This window comes from Hippoglossus hippoglossus, chromosome 6 (assembly GCF_009819705.1).
Source record: "Hippoglossus hippoglossus isolate fHipHip1 chromosome 6, fHipHip1.pri, whole genome shotgun sequence".
NCBI classification, from domain to species: domain Eukaryota; kingdom Metazoa; phylum Chordata; class Actinopteri; order Pleuronectiformes; family Pleuronectidae; genus Hippoglossus; species Hippoglossus hippoglossus.
In genome coordinates this window covers 6,437,920-6,458,874 of record NC_047156.1, presented here as the reverse complement: position 1 = coordinate 6,458,874, position 20,955 = coordinate 6,437,920, and the positions used below count along the sequence as shown (strand labels likewise).

General features: G+C 44.3%; 1 protein-coding gene across 4 annotated transcripts in view; it reads left to right on the top strand.

Moving 5' to 3' along the window:
• Nucleotides 1–510: 510 nt before the first annotated feature.
• mical3a (microtubule associated monooxygenase, calponin and LIM domain containing 3a) overlaps nt 511–20,955 on the top strand; it is a 60,976-nt gene continuing 40,531 nt past the window's right edge. Inside the window, exons 1-10 of one of the 4 annotated variants that reach the window (XM_034588301.1) lie at nt 511–862; nt 15,189–15,597; nt 15,774–15,981; nt 16,126–16,242; nt 16,389–16,490; nt 17,092–17,247; nt 17,921–18,021; nt 19,914–20,171; nt 20,334–20,449; nt 20,778–20,904. In XM_034588301.1, coding sequence (XP_034444192.1) covers nt 15,319–15,597; nt 15,774–15,981; nt 16,126–16,242; nt 16,389–16,490; nt 17,092–17,247; nt 17,921–18,021; nt 19,914–20,171; nt 20,334–20,449; nt 20,778–20,904 — 1,464 coding nt within the window. In that variant the 5' untranslated portion in view covers nt 511–862; nt 15,189–15,318. The remainder of the gene's footprint in view (nt 863–15,188; nt 15,598–15,773; nt 15,982–16,125; nt 16,243–16,388; nt 16,491–17,091; nt 17,248–17,920; nt 18,022–19,913; nt 20,172–20,333; nt 20,450–20,777; nt 20,905–20,955) is intronic. The other 3 variants (XM_034588303.1, XM_034588302.1, XM_034588304.1) reach the window with 3 other exon arrangements.

The following is a 20,955-nucleotide window of genomic DNA, read 5'->3' as shown; positions in this document are numbered from 1 at the left end:
TTTGCAAAATACAAAAATATGTAAATAATGTAAAATAACTAAAATATCAAAATAAAATGAAATAAAATAGGGCCTAAATCAATGCCACTGTGCAAAATCAGAACTATCAAATAAATATATTTAAAATAAATTTTATTGAAATCAGCTTTTTCTATTTCCACAGTGTCATCAAGCCTCCTTTAGGGCCGTCGGTTATTTAACACACTACCTCTTCAAACGTCTAATTTAAAGTCAAGTCAGTGTCACAGTCAGTGTCACAGTCGGTCACCAGGTGAGTGTTACTCATCTGCAGCGTGACACACATTTAAAGAGACTCTCTGCGACTCCACTAAGGTGTGAAAACACGGCCGCCTTCCCCATTGTTGTGCAAATGACTGGGAAGTTTCTGACACCACGTGAAGGCAGCACCGCTGCCGCGTCACGGCGGGACAGACCAATCGCATTAAAGTGAGTTGAAAGACGCCGGCTCACTCCGAGCAGCGGCGGGGGGGTGGTTGTGAAGAAGGAGGTGGATTCTTACCTAAATATAACATCTGTACCCGAGTAATACAACTAATACACCGTTGTGACAACACTCGAGCAAGATGGATGATTTGATTTATTAGTTAAAAATGTCCTCGGTGGTGTTGTTATTCACACAACTCGCTCGCTCCCCCCCCCCTCCGTGTCGTCCCCGCTGCTGTGGACCGATCCCTCTCTGTCAGTTTCAAGTTGCGCCTTCTCCTCCGCTCGGCGGCTCCAGTGATCACGACCCGCTGCTCAGCGCCGAGCACCGGTTGGCTTTTACCGGGACGAACCACCGCCATGGATCCGGCCCGGGGACGTGCGATTGGATTATAAAAAAAACCCACCGGAGTCCGAGGTGAGGAGACGTGTCCCCCCCCCCCTCCCAAACGCGGGCGCTCTCCTTGGCGCCCTGCGGACCCGCGGACTGCACCTTGGTTCGGGGAATGTCACGCTCCGCTGGCCTTAACGCGGTTAATAACCATTTAACTACGCTAACCTGTCATGAATCACACGGGATCGTTGTGCGTGTCGCGCGGTGCACGTCGCTGTGCGGGAGCTGCATCGGTGATCGTGCGTGTGTGTCTTCGGTCGTGCAGCAGCTCCCGGTCCGGGGAATGTGGAAGGATTGGTGGGAATTCTCACCCCCTCGATCAATTACACTGGAAATACTCCTGTTGTGTGATTTGTGTTTTTAGTGAATAGTCGATGGCGCCTAATAACACAGACGTGCGTGCTAACCACCTGACATCTGTGTTTGTTTACAACACAGGTACAACATGTACCTGCTCCCAGGTGGACAATACCTGTGGTCACGGCTATAGGGTTGTACCGGTGTGCATGCAGGGCAACTGCCAATCAGACGTTAGACATGTGCGGGAATAATCGTGTTGAGTAACTGACATATTCCCAGTGTTGTGCTTGAAATCCACTAATGTCCAACAGCTTGTATTTCTTGTGTAATAGATGTATTGTTTGCTGTTCAAGGCCAATGGTGTGACCTTGACAGTTTGTATTTGCCGTTAGGAGTCTTTACCTGCTCATTTCTGTATTTGAGAGGTGAGGCAGAATGTGGAAACTTGATTTTACACTCTTGACTATGTCGGGAACCGAATATTTGAATGTTTTAGGCAAATCAAGTGGAGTTAAGTTAAAGTATATTTATGTTACGCAAGTGAACAACCGCAGTTGACCAAAGTGCTGAACAGTACGGTGGCCAAGAGCTCAACGCACTGCGAATCAAGAAAACACGTGTGCAAATTCAGAAAATAACTTAATTCATTGATGACATGTGCGCTCCGAAAAGTCACAACACATGCTAGTACTGAAACGCGTTGCAAATTGCGTAAACGACAACAGAAATGTTTGCAGGGGACCCCAACAAAGTGATGAGCTTGGCTGTAGTTCAATGCTTTGTGACGTTCCCCTTTCCGGTGTTGTTTTCGCTATTAGCAGAACTTTTCTGTATTTGCTGAAGTTGTTTTCTTAATTTCCACGTGTTTTTCCTATTTGCATGTGTTGAACTCTCTCAGGCCACCGTAGAACAGGCTTCAAATATGAAAATGAAAGAAATACATTCAAAACAACGTTAATGATCATAAATATTTGAGAATTTAACTGTTGCGCGATTGCAAATGAAATCAAGGTCTCACCTCGAATCGTAAGCCAGTGAGAAGAAGTGTGTCTTTAGTAATGAATTTTCCAGGATCTGAGCGTTTCAGATATGAATAGTTAAATAGTTCCAGAGATTAGGGGCAGTTTGGGACATCCCAGAAGCATCAATTTGGTCGTGTTAGGGATTATGAAGGTGCAAGTGGTGCCAGCCCATTTGAAATCCTAAAAACAATCAATAAACTCTTAAAATCAATTCTGAATTCGACAGAAGGCCAGTACTGATGTAATGTGATCACGCCTTCTTTTTCCAGTTAGAAGGCAAGCTGCTGCATTTTGTACAAACTGCAGACGACGAGGAGACGCCTGTTCTACACCCGCATAGAGGGAATTACAATAATCTAACTGAGAGGTTAAAAGAGAATGAATAGCTCTCCCGTAGTCTTTGGTAGAGAGATAAGGTTTTTATCTTGGCTAGAAGTCTCAGCTGAATTAAAGCCTTGAGGCAAAAGGCAAGGAAGTGAGCAATCTGCCATGATGTTGCTGCTTGAAGAGTCTGAGGGTCTGCACTGTTGTTTTGACCGGCTGCACATTGACTTCAACAATAATAACAGTACCATAATACCCCGTGTGGCTGTCCCACATTGGGCCATACATCAACACACACAAACAAGAGTCAGTCTGTGGCTAAAAGGAGCAGTGAGGTCCTGACCTGACAGGCGTCTCCCTTGGACAAAGACTTTTATCTTGTCGCAGTTGAGTGATGGATCAGCGGTTGTATTGATCGGTGTCAGACTGACCTTTAGCTGCATTTCATCCACCTCCCTTTTTTTACACTGTAGCAACTTAATGCCATGCTTGACTTTGGACATCTTCTCTGAGGTCACAGGGCGTCGCTGGGCAGGCAGACGTTAATTGGGATGTACCGCCTCCGTTGAGCCGCATGTGTTATCATAACTCACAGTTTTCCTCAAGAGATCAGGATGTGGAGCGGAGGAGGAGGAGGATGTTTGCTTGGCGGCTGACTCAGCACGTGAACAACTGAAGGAGGCTGCAGTCGGCCTTTCTGTAGAGGAGCTGGCTCAACCTGTAGTCTGAGGCATCCTCTGCATCATTTCTACATAGGTGTTGTGTCTGGTTTATGTTTAGCAGTTTTCTGAAGGTTAGCAAAACTGCCTTAAATACAAGAATACCATTGCTCTGGATGTCCCTCAGTATTAATGGCATACATACACAAGGCAAGACTTTCTAGTATACAGCATTACAGGGTTCGGTGATATAGCAAAATATACCCTTAGACGGCAGAAATGTGTCTAGAGATTAATTGGGCCATGTTGTAAATCAGAGAAGGAAATATTTATGGCAGTGGTAAATCTTGTACAGTCCTAATTTAAAATGTATACTGTATACTAGTAGCAGTAAACAGTAGTATAGAGTATTTTCTGCTAAAAGCAAACATAAATGCTTCAATTTATTTGCAGTATATTGAAGAGTCAAGTCCTTGTGTTTGGAGATGATATTACAGAGGCAATGAAAGCTCACGCACGGCCATAACTGCCCTGAAACTGCCCTACATGATGAGTCAGCATTAGCATGAAACAGAGCCGAAGCTGGGCACGTTTTTATCAATATACAGTTGCAGTTCCGTGGAAGGTAGTGTGGATGTGCGCAAGGATAGGGCGAGGCTGAGTCACCGTGACCTCTCGCAGACTGTCGCTCAGCGGGGACAGAGCGAGTTCCCGTCCGGCTCTGACCCCCCATGACCCTGCAAAGTACCATGGATTTGGAAAGCTAGCTAGGACAGAAAGAAGGAGGAAAGAAGGAAGGAAGCCCTCTAAAGGCAGCTCCTGCTGTGTCATAAACTGTTTTGCTCAGAGGTGTGGTTCTGATGTCGACTCATCAGAATCTTGTGGGACACAGCTGGTGGCCAACGCACTTTGGGAAAAGTCTCGCGTACGTCCCTAAAAGGAGAAATGCTTGTAACTAAATGCAAATGGCATGTTGTTAACTGTTGGGCGGTTATGTTTTGTAACCACTGTAAGGAATTCAGTGTATATCCATGTTTCCCTTTCAACAATGTCTTTTTCTGAATGAGGTCATGATGATTAATGTATTCCTGAGTGCTGCTGAGTCAGACCGACATTGTTAAAGCAAACTGCCTGATAGAAGCCATTAAGATATCATTAGGGTTATCTAAAACCTCTAACATGTTAACTCAAGACCCCTGTGAGGATATGATTGCCCTCCCTTTTCCTAAGGTTTTGAGGTCCCAGGAATGTATACTTCTGTTCTCCTTCCTCACTTCCAATTAAGTAATGATAATATAGATCAGATTTGTGGGACTTTCAGCAACTGGTTGAAGTTGTGTGTGACTTATAAGCACACTGATAAGATTGGTGTATGTCTCCAGACTCCATGTGCTCCGGTGATTTCTCACAGCTCCGGATTAAGGACTTACTTCTTGGCTGTTTCTTCTACCTTGGAGGTCAGAAGTAGGTCAGTATGACGAGTGCATTCCTGAGACTGTTTACATTTTACCAGTCTGCTGCCCCTTGATACTATAGCAGAGCTGCACAATCTTACTTACTGCTTTTTTTTGTTTAAGTTTTACAACAGTGTTGATGGAAAACTCAGTTGATAGGCTGCAGTGCCAGGTGACTCATTAACTTAATCCTGTATTCCATATCTGTCATGTCTCATATTTATCTAGATTATTAGAGGCTAATGTTCCTGCTAACTGGAGCTGTGCTGTTATCAGTCGCTCATGTCAGACTGTGACCCCTAATCTGTGGATAATGTTTACAATTATCTCCACCAATAACGTTAGGTTTTCACCCCTGTTTGCTTGTTTGTTGGTTGGTTGGTTGGCTTGTTGGTCAGCAGGATCATGCAAAAGCTACCACTTCTAACTTGGTGGAAGGATGAGACATGGACCAAGAGAGAACCCATTAAAATTTGTTGCTGATTCGGACAAAGGGGTAGATAATTTGGCACCTAAAAGTTGCAGAGAAAAGACACGGAAGAGAAAGAGGTGTATAACAAGTGAAAAACAAATATATACTGGAGGTGTTGCAGCTACATGAGAGGCGTGCTAGTCAATGAGCTACCAAGACGCACTATGTTTTTACTTTTTTTGCAGATTGACTGACTCATGTCCTTATAATTACTTAAACCACACTGAACACTTACCTAAATTTAGCCACTTCCAACCTAATTCCTAACTATGCTGTAATCATTTCAAGGCTTACAGTGTCTGAGACCACTTTCCCATGTAAGTGAATGGAAAAGTGGTCTAATTCAACCGATATCTAAGCTTTGTTATGTAAGTACAACATATTTTTTTATTACCATTCATTTTTGCAAAACCAGGGGCCTCTGTCAAATACCATTCAAATATAACCTTTGGTCACATAGCTTGTATTTGTCAGCTATTGTTTGTGCAGACTGTGGAGTTCAGTTTTTTTGCTGTTCTCTGCATTGTAACTTATATTCATTATAACTATGAACACATGTATTTGTATTTTCAGACACAAGAGAGCACAGTAGCAGCCATGGGTGTTGACAAGCACTAGGCGGATGTAGCCTGATAGCTGTTCTGTGAACAGTCAGGCCCAATTCTGACACCGCTTTATATTCTGAAACCTACATAACAGCTTGTCCTATTCAGCCATCGGGCTTCGGGAAGCATCTAACAGCTGCTCAGCCTATAGTTGCTCACATTGCCTCCACGCCAGCCCCCTTTCAGTCCGGTAAACCGTTCATCCCTCTTGAGACCACATCATATTTCACATTCACTCTCAGGTTGTGTGTGGACGAGCCCGGGGCCTTGTTATCTGCCTATCTGGACAAGAGACAGATTTTTCTCTGGCAGGCCTTATGGACAAACAAGCACAGCAAATGTTCTTTCCCAGAAGAAAGTGAAATATTCTACAATGGCCTTGTCTCACCTGGACTTTTCTTCCCCATCAGGGCGTGGCTGGAGATGCGAGTTGCCAGCACTAGGCCATGTCTCTGATGTTAGTATGGAAGTAAATTGAAGGGCTTGTGTTTGTGTGTTTGTTCAATTATTGACTGAAGATTTGTTACTTCTCACACTGGATTTAACTGAAACTCCTTTATGGTCTATTTACTCTCCACTCCTTTCTAGTTAATCCATGGCACCACCCTCCATTTCTATTTATTTACTGAAACATGATTTACAGCCAAGCACTTCAACTTTTCATCTAGTCTTAATAATAATCTGCACAGCAACTGCCAAACACTCAATCTGACTACAGCCTGCGCCTTGTAATATGTGACAGGGATTAAAGTGTAATTTGGTAGGACTCATGGCTCAGTGTGGGTGTTCGGTTACCTTCGCACTTGATGAGCCTGCAGCTCTGCACAGTTGAAGCAGGAAAGCCGACCTTCCTCTGGTCCTTGGTGGACTGTTAGTGGAATGGTGCAGAGGGGATGAAATGATTGAGCAATCTCAGGCTGGGAAGAATTCCTCTCTTGCATGTGCTCGAGTCAATGTCTGCTTGATTTGCATATGTGACTTCTGAAGGGGTTTGACTTGAGGATGGGGAAAGAAAGGTTTTTTGGGGGATTTTTCTCATCTTATCACAACTGAAAAAAAGAGGTTTGACATCTAACAGAAATGTGACCTTGAAAAATGAATTGAAGAGTCTGTGAAATGAAGCAGTAACACAACAGTGCAAACAGGAGATTTTGTTTCTGACTGAGTGAAAGCCAACACTGGATAATGAGCTTTAGTAGTATGCACTGACCGGCCAAACCTCATACCGAGGAGGGTAGGTCTTGGCCCAGCTGATATTTGTATACCTGCTCTCCACAGGCCTCAGTTTACAGTCAGCCTATTAGGTATCCTGGACTTCACTCTGGTAGTGTGCTCAGTGTACATATAAGCTACTTCTCTAGTTCGTCTGGGTCCTCGGGGGTTGTGAGTTTGCTGCAGCTGCTTCACTGCGATCTGACCGCCTGTCATAAATCCCAATTTGAGGATGTTTGAGCCCTGGAGAAAGGTCAAAGCCTCCGCAGGTCTCAACAGAGGTGCTGGCCCGTCGGTCTTGGCGCTGAGAGAGAGAACTACTGGGAGCTCATTCAGCTGATTTTCCTCCTAACCTCAATATCCCCAAACATCCCGTAACTTGTTTACCATCTGAACTACTACGCCCACGCATGGAGATTAGAGGAAACAAGCGTGGATGTGGATTATGCCCTGCGCTGGCTGCGTGTCACTGCTGCGTGTCCCATCGAGGCTTTGAAAAGCAGCCTCTGGATTCCATGGTGCTGTCAGATGATACTGATCATGCAATTATTTCAAATGAGGCACTGATGTCGGAAAATGTGGAAGCCATGAATCTGAAAATGTTGAACAATGTAGGTCCATGACCACTGGGTGGCTCTACGCCTGGGGCAGAGTTGTTGTGTTGCCTCCGTTATGTTTTCAGTGCCATTTGTTTGTTTGTTTGTTTGTTTGTCTTACTGTCAGCCAGATTACTATAAAACTATTGAATCGATTTCCATGAAATTTTGTTGGGAGCTGGAGCAGGACTCAACGAAGAACACATAATTTTGTAGTGGATCCAGGTACATCATTTCATTTTCTTTAACATGGATAGGACACTTTGTAGGATTGCAGGAGGAATGTGCTCTCCAAACACCCCCACCTTTTTTGTAGTGCATTGAACTCCGTGAAACATAGATTTTTCTTTACTTTTCTTTACATCGGTTGTTTAGTAGAATTAGCATCTAGAATCAGAATATAGCAGCTTTTTCTGTTGATTCTGTCTTATCTCAGCAAATTTGTCAAAATTGAATATCGGGAGGATAATTCTCTACTTTTAAAACAAGTGTTCATAATGTCATGACCACAGCTCCATCCTCTCAGTTCAGTAAACCTTGGCAATAAATCCCACAGTGCCTGTTGTGGGAATATCAGTTTGTTTCTCATTCTTGAAAAGTTCCAGCTCTCCTGGCTGTTACACTCACTTTGGAATTCTGGCTGTTTTCTCTGAGCCTCTTTGACGTTTAAACGTTAGCTTTGTAATCAATACGGGGAAGAGAGCCGAGCTGAAACGGTGAGTGAACTGCGTAACGCTGCAGTTTCCCATGGCCTGCGAGAATAGGAAACATGCGCTGGGGTTAGCTCTTAAAAGTGTGTGGGGGCTTCATAGGTTAGCTTTTTCGTGTCCTGGCCCTGCTGTTTATGTTCCCGTCCATCATTCCTCGTGTCTGAACACACGGAGAAACAAAAGAAACAATTATAGATGTTTGCTTTGTCAGGAAAGTGCGCAACCTTTGTGATTGGCGTGTTAGTTATTTTTGTATCCACTTTTTGGCCTAATTCGTTTTTTTGATTTGATTGTTTATATATCTGTTCTCATTTGATTTCTCCTTTGTCGGATGGAAATTTAAGTTGAACGGGTTGTGCACCCGGTCTTGGGCATTCTCTCCTTCCCTCCCGCATGCCTCCATTCCGCACCGGTCATGACTAAGCCTTGGAGACTTGTCTGTGTTGACTGTGTTTGCCTGCTGGTCTCAGATTACACTTCCTAGTTCGCTGGGAAGGATGGATCTGAGTATATGAGTAACCAAATACATGCCTCCATCTCGCTGCACACTCTGGTGTGAAGTATGCAAATGACCAAGACAGATAAACAAATGTGCAAACCCAGGAAGATTTTTATGAGCAGGGCTAATTGTGGCATAAATGAACGAATAGCTGTGCTTTATGTGATTTTCCTGCTCTTGTGGTTCCCTGTGTTTATGGCTGCATAGCTGCGGTGTCTGCTCTCCCCTGGTTATGAAAGGCATGAAGGTGGGAGAAGTAGCATTCAAGTTAAGATTTGAGAGGTTTCCTAAATCAAATATTTGCAGGGAGCGCTGGCAGGCAGCTCTGATCCACCATGTTTTGGCGCCCACAAACAAGCAGTCTGGGCATGAGCTCACACTCCCCCGGAGCCGTTACTAACATTGATTTCATAAAAACGACCCTTTGTCATCAGCAAACATTCCCCTGAGCAGCCTCAGAGAGAGATTGGGAGTTAATTGTTCATTGGCTTTGCACTTTAAAATCAATTTATTCAAATTCCCTTGTCATGGTATGAATGAGTCTATGACCAGGAGATTCAGAAATTTAACGGGGCTCTGATTCAATTAGTGTCTTCTTTCGGGGGGGCAGGCAGAATTGCAGGTTGCCTTGGCAGCACAGCTGAGCAGACAGGAAGTCAGACCTCTGGTCTTCAATCCCTTTAGCCTTTTAGATAATATAATTTGAAAAGGTCAAGTGTTGGTTGAGTTTAACGTGGGTTATTTTCCATCAGAGAGACGACTAAAACCTTTACATGCTTCTAATCTGCTAGTTCCACACAATTTTGTCCGTGTTGTGGTAACGCATTGTTCTTCTTTTGTTGTTTAATGGTGGTTGACTGATTTTGATGACAGACTTTTAAGTGCATCGATGCCAGTGGTAATAACGCCACTATAACTTTAACTTACTGTCAGATGCCGGTAAAAACAAGGCAAGGCAACTGTTGTATAAATGATTCGATTTTTTTTATTTTGTATTATTTAACCTCTGTTCAAAGATTTGAAAAATCCTGACCCATCCCTACTGTTTATTATAGGCGACCACATAAGTGATGGATTTGACTTTGACTTAAGAGCATGATGTTTTCCCAGTGTGCTGACTATTAATGTGTCAGTCTGTTTAGTGTTTAGGAGAGGACAACATGGAATTTCAATGTTTATTGGCTTGGAGGTTGATCTGCAGCTGGAGTCGGTGGAAATCTGTATCAGTCGTGCATGGGAGCTGAAATGAAGTGCTCAGCCGCACGACGCAGCCCGACTGAGACCGACTGTCAGGAGCAGAAGTGATTCAAATGCCAGATGGTCTGGAGACGGCCTCTGCCAGGAGCACGTTGACTTTCAGTCAATAAATGTTGGTGTACTCAGTGAGCTGTAAGGCTCTTTCAGCTGATGTGAATAGACACACAAGTGTCTCCACTCCTGTGTACAGGAACGCAGCTCAAGAAGGGAGTTGCTCTGGGCTCGTAACATAATGAGGATATCTTTACGATAACTGAGAGTAAGGCAGCCATCCAGTCTGTTGACTTTAGCGTCATGTGTGTTATCTTAATGCTGACTCACTGTGATAGGGCTTGGAGTGACGATCCGTTGATACTGCTGTTATTATACTTCCATGTTAAGACAAACCTTTTTTCTGCGCAGGTGTTTATAGACTATATTCTCTAGAATCATAACACCACACCCCTGATAATCATCATACGGCTGCTGTACTTACACACTTCCATGTGGTGAGTGTGACAGGATGTGTTGGTCAAAGGTTCTGTCCTTTTTAAAATGGGTTGTTCTGTGTCACACTGATCATCACACTTTAGGGCTGCACCTTCACAGATAGTTTATGAAATCTTGAAATTGAATAAGTTCCACCCTCCACCTGCTTTGGTGCATATCAGCTTTGGACTTTTTGTGTAATCTTGTTGACAAGCAGAACCAAGGTGAAAACACCCTCCACGGCGGAGCTAAGGAAGAGCTGTTCCTTTACAAATAAGCCTAGCATTGTCCTGTGTTTTCAGTTACATGATGATGGTGGTGGTGATGATTTTTTTTATAGCTTTAATGTTGTCGTCATTAAGTCGAACAAACAATGGAGCAGTCAGAGTTAACTACAGCCTACAGGCAGCCCAGGAATAGACCTCATCTGCTGCTGTGTTGCTATGTAGTTAGTATAAAGTCACACTGTTATAAGGCTGCAATTATTGTAGTGATGATCATAGTTACACGTAGGCTGCTGAGTTGATCCTAAACCATCAAGTCATCGTAAAGTAAACAGAGCGGAGCAGAACTGGTATATTGGTTCTGGTGAGCTACAAGTCTGATTGACTGAAGGTTCGGTTTGCACATCTATTATTGTGAAGATGTCCACCGCTCAGGGAGAGAGATCACATCGCATCCTGTGCTCCCTCCACCTGTCTGCCATGTGCGCTGATGGATGAGAGGAGGAGACCAGTCGGGATATTACTTTCATCTCCAGGCTCCGTCTTCCGAGCATCGGTCATGCCTGAGCTAGAGATCGACAGAGGAGAAAATGCTATTTAAGGAAATACCGACACACACACACACACACACACACACACACACACACACACACACACAAAAGCAACAAAGCAAAATATACAAAACATCACTACAAGTCCTGATTAATATTAAACTGCAGTATATTTATTTATCCCGCCTTAAAGCTTTGCAATCAGTTCTTATTTATAGTCCAAATTGTTTTTCACCGTTGGCAGTTCCAGTGTTTACAATGTCAGAGTAGTGCTGTCACATGTGTAGCCTAGTGGCCTAATCCCTGGCTCTATTTTTAGATTAGAGGATGATGTAATACAACCAGCGAAAAGCAAAGGCATGCTGCGTGTGTGTGTGTGTGTGTGTGTGTGTGTGTGTGTGTGTGTGTGTGTGTGTGTGTGTGTGTGTGTGTGTGTGTGTGTGTGTGTGTGTGTGTGTGTGTGTGTGTGTGTGTGTGTGTGTGTGCGCGCGTGCGTGCGTGCGTGCGTGCGTGCGTCTGTGTGTGTGTGTGTCTGTGTGTGTGTGTGTGTGCGCGCATACTGGGGGGAGGCTGCATGCGTAAAGGCTTGCATGCATGTGCGTAATTCGTGTGTGTATTCTGTGAATGTGTGAGATCCGGCAGTTTATCCAGATGTCAGGAGATTTTGTGCGCCTGCCTAAGCCAAAGCTGTTGTGATTTTTTTTTCTTCTTTTCATTATCCACTTAAAACAGTGTGGTTGGGATTTTAGTGTTGTGGAACAAAACAGGATTCTGTTGGGCGAATCCACCCTCGGCCCCAACAGAAACACATGCTGCAGCCTCTCCCGTCGAGCGAGCATATGGGTCTCTGCAGGAGGCGACTATTATTCAAATTATAGGCCGAGTTTATTGTTGTCATTAAGTGGGGTGGGGGGGGTAGTGTGTCCCAGCAGCCTGCCCGAGCTGAGCCATCCTTTGACAGCTCACACAAACGCATTCTGTGACACAGCATGTCAGTCAGCAGTTTCAGCCCCTATTTCCTTCCAAAGAAGTCCAAGTGGTTTAGATGTTTCCTGCTAACTTTCTCAGAAGTGTTTCATGAAGGTGGTTAGTGTCTCCTCATTTCCTTGGTCCTTGATGTGTCCCCATAACCTGCATGTCTTTAAAATCCCACGGAGGAAATGACTTCAGATTCTGCTGTGGATTAGGACTTGGTGCTTGCAAGAAAGATTTTGTTTCCCCATTAATCAAACCACTAACTCCCTGAGACCATCCTCCCAAGTTCCTGTTCTGTTCTGAGGCAAACAACCTGTGTGTTCTAGATAAGGGTCACAAGGTTGTGCGATGACCTGCTTTTTTTCTTCCCTGCCTCAAAAAAATGGTCTAAATGCAGATGAACTTTGATCTCTTCACTTTATCTTCTGTCACTGACTTGCAGACCAAGGTCAACGAGTCGAGTGCAAGAATTCAGGTGGAGGACGTTTGGCCTTGCGCTGTTTGAAGATGCCCTTGGCTTTTTATCAACTGGTGCTGAGTGGTTCCTGATTGCAAAAAAATGCCAAATATTCTCTAGTTCCTGCTTCATGCTTTATCACCCACATGTTTCTTTGCCTAACTTAGTAAACCAAATAGCTTGACTAGCCATGTGGAAAGTGTAACTGCAGACAAACGTGACTGCACAGCATCCAGCCCAGCATCTCCAGTGCTTGTGGCGATGAACAGGCACAGGCTTTGGCTGCTTAGAATCTATATGACAGACATCAATGTATTTGTCAGTCTTGATCCTGATCACTTTGCCATTATTATTGACAGCTGAATTAAGAAGGATCAATTGAGTCATTTGCGATGAATACTGCCTGATTCTTACTGACAGTCAATCAATGAGAGCATCCCTTATTTGTCTGTCAATGTTGAATGTTGTACGGTGTGTACTGTCTTTGCATATATGCTACCACTACATAATACAACCACCAATGATTTATTGAGCATTGTTGGCACCCATTCACAACCACAGACTTTACAGAACCGCAGGTGCAGATGAACCTCACAGCTTGTGCGTTTACGTTTTCAAGGTTGCACTCTAACCGTGTACGTTCAGGGAGGAAATGAAGTAGCCGGTTATCTAAACGCTTGTGTTGGAGCAGGGCTCTTTCCGTCTGTGCTGGCACTGCAGCCCTCAGACTGACTGAGGCAGAGCCAAACCCAGAGCCTGCTGTTTTCACTGCAGTGAGGAGTTGGCAGGGTGTGAAAAGGAGGCCGGCTGACCTCTGTACCTGCCTCTCTTTCATGGTGTGTTGCCACTGGGACGGGGACTACATTGGTTTCCATCAACTAACACTGCAGCTTCCTGGAGACTACAGTACACAGCTCAAGGTTTTTACATGAGAGAAGAAGGGCCGACAGTGTTAAGTGGTGAATCATTTTCTAACAAAAAAGTCCCAAACATCTAAAAATCTGTTTATTATTAAAGATACATTTTTAATCAATAATATAAATCTGATGTCTTTTGGTTAACTATTAATTTGCAGGGGACCTACTATGCTTTTTCCAATTGTCTGACATATTTATCATTTTCAATGTTGGCCAAAATTTCAAATGATTCATTAATGATAATCCCTGTGACACTAATGCTCAGATGTCACACTCCTCTGGTTCATCATCTCCAAGAACAACTCGACCAACATGTGTTTAAAGTTCTGACATTGAAAGTTTAGTTGTTTCGAGACAGCAGAATAACAGTTTACAAGCAATTGATTTGTATTGTACATTGTGTCCCAGACACCTGATAGTTTCCACTCAATTTCCCCTGTTTTAAGTTAGTTTTAGTAAGTTGTAGTTACCATTTTTACTGTTTTCGTTCAGCACCACCACACTGATGAAGAGCAAGAGGTGGTGTTCTTAAGCTCCTGGTGTGCGGCTGCTCTGCAGACTTCTTTGAAGGAGGATTGAGCTAATGTTCCCTGTTTTAGTCAGAGGCTTGACTGAAGGGTTATTGCTACAGTGGAGCCTGAAAATCGAGAGTGGGAAATAAGTGTGGTAAAATCTTTTTTCTGCTTATAGTTTGTTTTCTCTTTCTACATGTTGAATGGCAGAGAGTTAATATTTGCTGAGCCGCTGTGAATTTGGAACAAGGAAGGCGAGTTTCTGCATAGTTGCCCCTGGGGAAAATGTGAAACAGAGCCAGAGCTTGGCTGAAAATCTTGTATATACGCAAAACAGACCTGATCACACACATTTTGCGCTTTGACACGTTTCTCGTCATCCTCTCCTTTGTACTTGCACTGATGTTGAGTAGAGCTAATCTTTTAAAGCGGGTCTGTGCTTCTGAATACAGTCGGAGCTCATCACGACATTCCAGTCATGACGGCTGAGCTGCAGATGCCAAATAACAAGAATGGTCTCGTCCCCCTGGGGGCTAAAAAAAACAACAGAACACACAAAACTGCAACTCAGAGCAGGTAAAGCAGCTAAAGTCAACTACTCCCACAGGAAGCTCGGACAAACAAGGGGCCATTTACAGTTGAGAAAATTGCTGTTACTATCTCAGTGTTTTGGCAATTTTGCAGTGTCTGGAGTGATTCTGTGCCACACAGATATATGTAGACACTAGAGACCTGTGTGTTTCCTGTTTGGCTTTGTGTGGATTCACTGCCTTTCCTGTGTCCAGCAGCCTCATTACAGGCAGAAAGAGGTTGTTAGAGGTCATGTCACTGCTGAAAAATGACCTTAAATGACCTGGTCATTATCCTCAATTGCTGCTTTGATTGCATGTCTGACCAGCCATTGTGCATATGGTCTCATTAGGATGGTGCCAAAAGAGGCAAAATGAGGCAATCCACTCCTTATATCTGTGCTGACGTTCGTTTAGTCTTTAATTAAAGCTTATGTTGGATTGAGCAGTGTTGATATAATTCAAGCATAGAAAACTTTCTGTGGTAATATGCAGTAGTTTAGTGGCTAAATGTTGAATTATCTTCTATGATTCACTCAGTTTTCTCTTTCTCCATCTTGCTAACAGAATGAAGATGCCAGAGGCCTGAGTTAAAGCCCTCCACCAGAGAGCGTGTGTTCCAGGGCTGGGGCTGGACCCAGAGACCCCCGCCTCGGGGCTGAAGGGCCCTCACAGCCCTGCAGTGTAAGCCTGGACCATGGGGGATGGAGGCGCCGGTGCAACAGGAGGAGATGGGGTGAACCTGTCCCACGTCCTGTTCGACAAGTTCACCCAGGGGAGCACGTTCAAGGGCACGCTCAAGGCCTTCCAGGACCTCTGTGAGCACCTGGAGGTCAGGCCCACCGAGTCCAAGATCTTCTATCACAAGCTCAAGTCCAAACTCAACTACTGGAAGGCCAAGGCACTCTGGGCCAAGTTAGACAAGAGGGCCAGCCAAAAGGAGTATAAGAAGGGTCGTGCCTGTGCCAACTCAAAGGTAGGCCTGCATCGGCAGTACCGCTATGATTTGTTTGTTGTAAACTTCAGTTAAGTGAGAGCTTGTAAATCTAAACTTAAAACAGCTGAAAATTAAAGGCAAATGTTTCTGATATTTCATTTTAAACTCAAAACAAAGCTCAATCATAACATCTGTGTCTCTCTGTGCGTCTCCAGTGTATAATCATTGGTGCGGGGCCATGCGGCCTCCGTACAGCCATCGAGTTGGCTTTCCTGGGCGCCAAAGTGGTGCTGCTGGAGAAGAGAGATGCCTTCTCCAGGAACAATGTGCTGCACCTCTGGCCCTTCACCATCCAGGACCTCAGGGGCCTCGGGGCCAAGAAGTTCCATGGGAAGTTCTGTGCTGGTGCTATCGATCATATCAGTGAGTACAAGTGGCAGTCTTCTCACTTTTCTTTGCTGCTTGTTGGTTTTTGTGTTTTCTGCATGCTTTTGAAAGATGTTTTTTCAGGTGATGTAGCGCTCATCTCACTTGAGTTGTGTTTTTCTCTTTGTCTTTGTGCTGCAGGTATTCGTCAACTTCAGCTAATGCTGCTCAAAGTGGCTCTCCTGCTGGGCATCGAGATCCATGTCAACGTAGAGTTCAGGGGTCTTATTGAACCCCCCGAAGATCAAGAGACTGAAAGTAAGTGAGTCAAGCTGCTGCCAGAGCAGCCGGAGAAAAATGAATGGAAAGGGAGCATGTGTTTTTGTGAGAGAACGATCTGTCAAAAGCTTTAAGTCTGACTGTTCATGCATTTCTGTCTGATTACACATGCTGTGTTTTGTCAGGGATAGGCTGGAGGGCTGAGGTCCACCCTAAGACACACCCTGTCAGCGAGCTGGAGTTTGATGTCATCATTGGAGCAGACGGCAGGAGAAACACGTTACCAGGCAAGTCTGCATGTTCAGGCCGGGAAACAACACTATTAGTTTGTTTCTGTATGTGCACATGGAGGTCAGTCGTGAGGATTATGATCTCACTTGTGTACAGCTGTGGTCGGGTGCATGACCTCACTTCGCTGCTCAGATATGAATGGGCGCTTGAGCACATCTGTGTGTGTTTGTTTGTGTCTGCCTGTGTTTGCTCTCCCAGCAGAGCAGAATAGGACTTGTTGAATTGGCTGTCTGTTTCCTCTGTGAGTGCTTGGGCCTCATGCTCTTCGCCACACAGGCAAAGAGGGAATCCCTGGGGAGAGCCATGACCCCTCTCTGTACAACGACTGCTTATTAAAGACGGATAGCAACAGGCTGCCTCTGGGATAACCATGAACTACACTCACACAGCTTGATAAACAAAAATCTTTTAAACGTCTGGCTGCCTTTATGAATAATTTGCATGGTTTGACTTGTAAAAGCAAATCAATGTGAGTGTTTACTTTCACTCACTTTTTTTGATTTGACCATTTCCACCACTTACCATTTTATTTTGTCAAGATTCACGGTCTTTCCACCCTGACCCCTGACCCTTCACTTTCCTCCTTGTAATCCCCAGGGTTTCGGCGTAAGGAATTCCGGGGCAAGCTTGCAATTGCCATCACCGCTAACTTCATCAACAGGAACACATCGGCTGAGGCAAAGGTCGAGGAGATCAGCGGTGTGGCCTTCATCTTCAACCAGAAGTTCTTTCAAGACCTCAGAGAAGCAACAGGTCTGCAACAGCTCCAAGATGCCACGGCCTTGTTTAATAGACTTCATGTTTTTACTTATTCTGAATTTTTCATACAAGGCTTCAAGATTAGGGTTAGGAACCAAAACTCTGTTTCTAATTAGAGTGGAATTTCAAATGCCAGGTGCTAGTGAATTTTTTTTTTAAATGTTGGTTCTGATTGCTTGTTCTTAAAATATATATACATATATATTTATCTTTTATTCTTCTTAAAAGAATAAAAATTGTTTTGTTATCTAAACCTTTTTTACCATATTGGAATTGAAAATCTGTTTCCCCAAGAACCAGAATCAGAATCATCCTACATAACAATAGTTAGATTATTTGTTGGTATTAGTAATTGTAAGAACTCCAGCTAGGTTTAAGATGTAATGGATACCAAATAAAAAGCTAAATAGGACAAATGATCTGTCTTTCTGAACACAGTTCTGAATTTGTCAGCACATCCAATTAAAATGCTCAACATCAGATTGGATGCCAAGCTTGTTCGGTTTATTGCTGACATGACGATGTCCCTCGGGGCTTTGGTTATGTGCTGTGAGTCGCGTAATTGCCACTCCTGTTCCCCAAATGCGACATGACAGTCAGCTGTGGCAATAAGGAGCAGGATTGTTCTTGGTATTTAACAATACGTGTCTCTATCGGTCCCTTTTAGGTGTTGACCTGGAAAACATTGTCTACTACAAGGATGACACGCACTACTTTGTGATGACTGCCAAAAAGCTGAGCTTGCTGGAGAAAGGAGTCATTCTGCATGTGAGTGATCAAAGCCCAGAACTTTGTGTGTGTGTTTGTGTTTGAGAGACAATTGTTGAATCTCATTCTGTGTCTCTGTACTAGATGTAAAGGCTGTACGCACGTACAGGCTGATAATCAACAAGTCTGACTCTATCTCTCTTTTATTTCGTTCTTTTTCTTTCTCTTTGTGGGTTTGCGCGGTGTGGTTAATGGTCTAACCAAGCCAAGTATCCAGGAAGACACTGGTAACACAAGCAGACTCGTAGTGTCCTGTCCCTGGCCACATTCCACAGGAAACGGAAAAGAGCGCATTTCTGTCATCATAGACATCAGAGACATATTATGCTCATAGTCAGGTTCAGAATACTTTAAAAGATTTACAACGCATCACGACGCAGCACTACAATGATGCAGAAGTATCGGGCTGTTACTGAGGAGGTGTTTCAGGTGTTTCAGGAGAACAGGAGCAGTGTTTTCTGTGGGGGAAGACAAGCTCCTTTTTACCAATATAACATACTATAGGAAAGTAAAACTGAAAAAGCATCATACGTCTCTAATGTTTGTAAAACAAGCGTTTTTGTAAAGCTATGTCACAGTCGTCACTTCTCTTCAGCAACGTTTGTCTGTCTTACATAATCCCACTTGTTGAACATATCTTGGTGTCCCTGTGCATGTGTGTGCACGTCTGTGTTTGTTTTCATGTTGAGCTGATGACATTAATGAGCTTTTGCTGTACGCTGAGCTGTGGAGCCAGAGGGGATTTGAGAGCAGCAGGCGCATGTTAATGAAAAGGCACAATTGACTGCAACTGGGCTTCGATAGGAAGTCAAAGACAGATCCTTTTATAGCAGGGAAGATGACTCAGTGCTGCTGCTTGGAAGTGGATAGGGAAAAGGTTGGAATAAGAGCGGTCCACACGGGTCCAGTCAAACAACGAAAACAACCTCCATTCATATCTTCCACTGCCCTGCCCTTCCTGTCAGCCACCATCACCACCAGCCTGGCCCGGTCTGGCCTGGCCAGGCCTGGCAGCCTCAACCAGGGAGCTTGAAGATGGAAGAATGTGCCTCTCACCACCCTCTATGAAAACATGTCACAATGAAAGCATGCAGTGATTTGATGCTACATGTGGGAGAGAGATGTGAACAGCGCAGTTCACTCCAGTTTCTCTGCCTCTTTGTAGCACAGTCAAGTTACAGAGTCCTACAGAGTCACTTTAAGATTATAACTTATTGAATCTTTAACAATAAAACCAGGCATGTATATGGGAGTGATATCTATGAGCGTGTGAGATTTGCTGGAGCTTTACTGGATTCAAGGGGACTGTTGGGCCTTGGTGGAGGAATGCGCTCTACTGTGTCCCATTCTAGTTAACATATTTTCCCCTCCACAGCTTTCCTTGTGGTTTGTTTACATTTGTGCATCGGTGCTATTTTTTACAGATTCTCTTGTGCCACAAGAATTTAGGACAGAAATAGTTACATCTGCACCTCGAAGACAGACTAATCTCTGCCACATCACACTTCTCCTGTGTTTTCCTCGAATATTCCATTGTCCCAGTCATAGGTTTCTGAATTTTATATATCTCACCTAAGATCAGTTGTATAGTTTGTGCGTCCTCACATCAAAATGACAACTGTCTAAAGTACAGTTTTGCTGGGGGTTAGTCTTTCAGTCTGCACTGGGATAAGTCAAGTGAAATTTACGTTGATATTTTTTTGTCAGTCTGCGAACAAACGTTTGCCCCATCATCAGTTCGTCATCCTCATTCTGCCACAGCTGCAAACACAATTCTTTCATATGCGGAGGGAGGCATTTCTAGAGTTGCTGATTTTTGTGATTTCTCTGCACATCTCTTATCTTAATTTCCTCTTTTCTAATCTCATCTCTTTGTCTGGTTTCTCCTGTAGGACTATGCAGACACGGAGATGCTGCTGTCCAGAGCGAACGTAGACCAGGTAGCGCTGCTGTCTTACGCCCGTGAAGCTGCGGATTTCTCCACCAACCACCAGCTGCCCACACTGGACTTTGCCATCAACCACTACGGCCAGCCGGATGTAGCCATGTTCGACTTCACCTGCATGTACGCCTCTGAGAACGCTGCCATGGTGCGCCAGCGCAATGGCCACGAGCTGCTGGTGGCGCTGGTGGGAGACAGCCTGTTGGAGGTGACACATACAACATAGACCATGTTTTACTATTTTATAATCCTCAAGTTCAAGTTGTTTGATTCTTGTGTCATATTCAAGCACCCGTTTTGTGATTCCATATCTTTCATTCTGCTGTGGCCATATTTGGTGATAAAATGTTGTGTTCCCTCTCATCTCCAGCCCTTCTGGCCCATGGGCACTGGCATTGCTCGAGGTTTCCTGGCAGCCATGGACTCAGGCTGGATGGTGAAGAGCTGGGCTCAGGGAAAACCCCCCCTGGAGGTGCTTGCTGAGAGGTGAGGGTGTGCGTACACACCAAAAACACGGCTTTGTTATTGCGCACAAACACACACACACACGTTTCCTCTCTTCAAACACACCCTTTTATCTCTAAGTGTTTTACTAGGGAATGTGCATGTACGTGAAGCATCAGTCCCACCTCTCTCAGTACTAATGGGATAAGAGCCTCTCAATAGAACTGAATGGAATGTGACTCCTCTGTCCTGCAGTAACTCTCTGTGCTCTCCAATAACAACACTCTGATTTCTTTATGTATATTCAGAGCATTTCTTGAACTGAAAGTGTTTTTCATTTCATAAAACATTTTTTTCCTCCGTCCGCTAGGGAGAGTATTTACCGTCTCCTGCCCCAGACCACTCCAGAAAACATCAGCAAGAACTTCAATCATTACAGTGTGGACCCGACCACACGTTACCCCAACATCAACCTTAACTTCCTCAAGCCCAGCCAGGTGAGAATATGAACCAATATCAATATCTACAGCCTCACTGTTTTCACACGT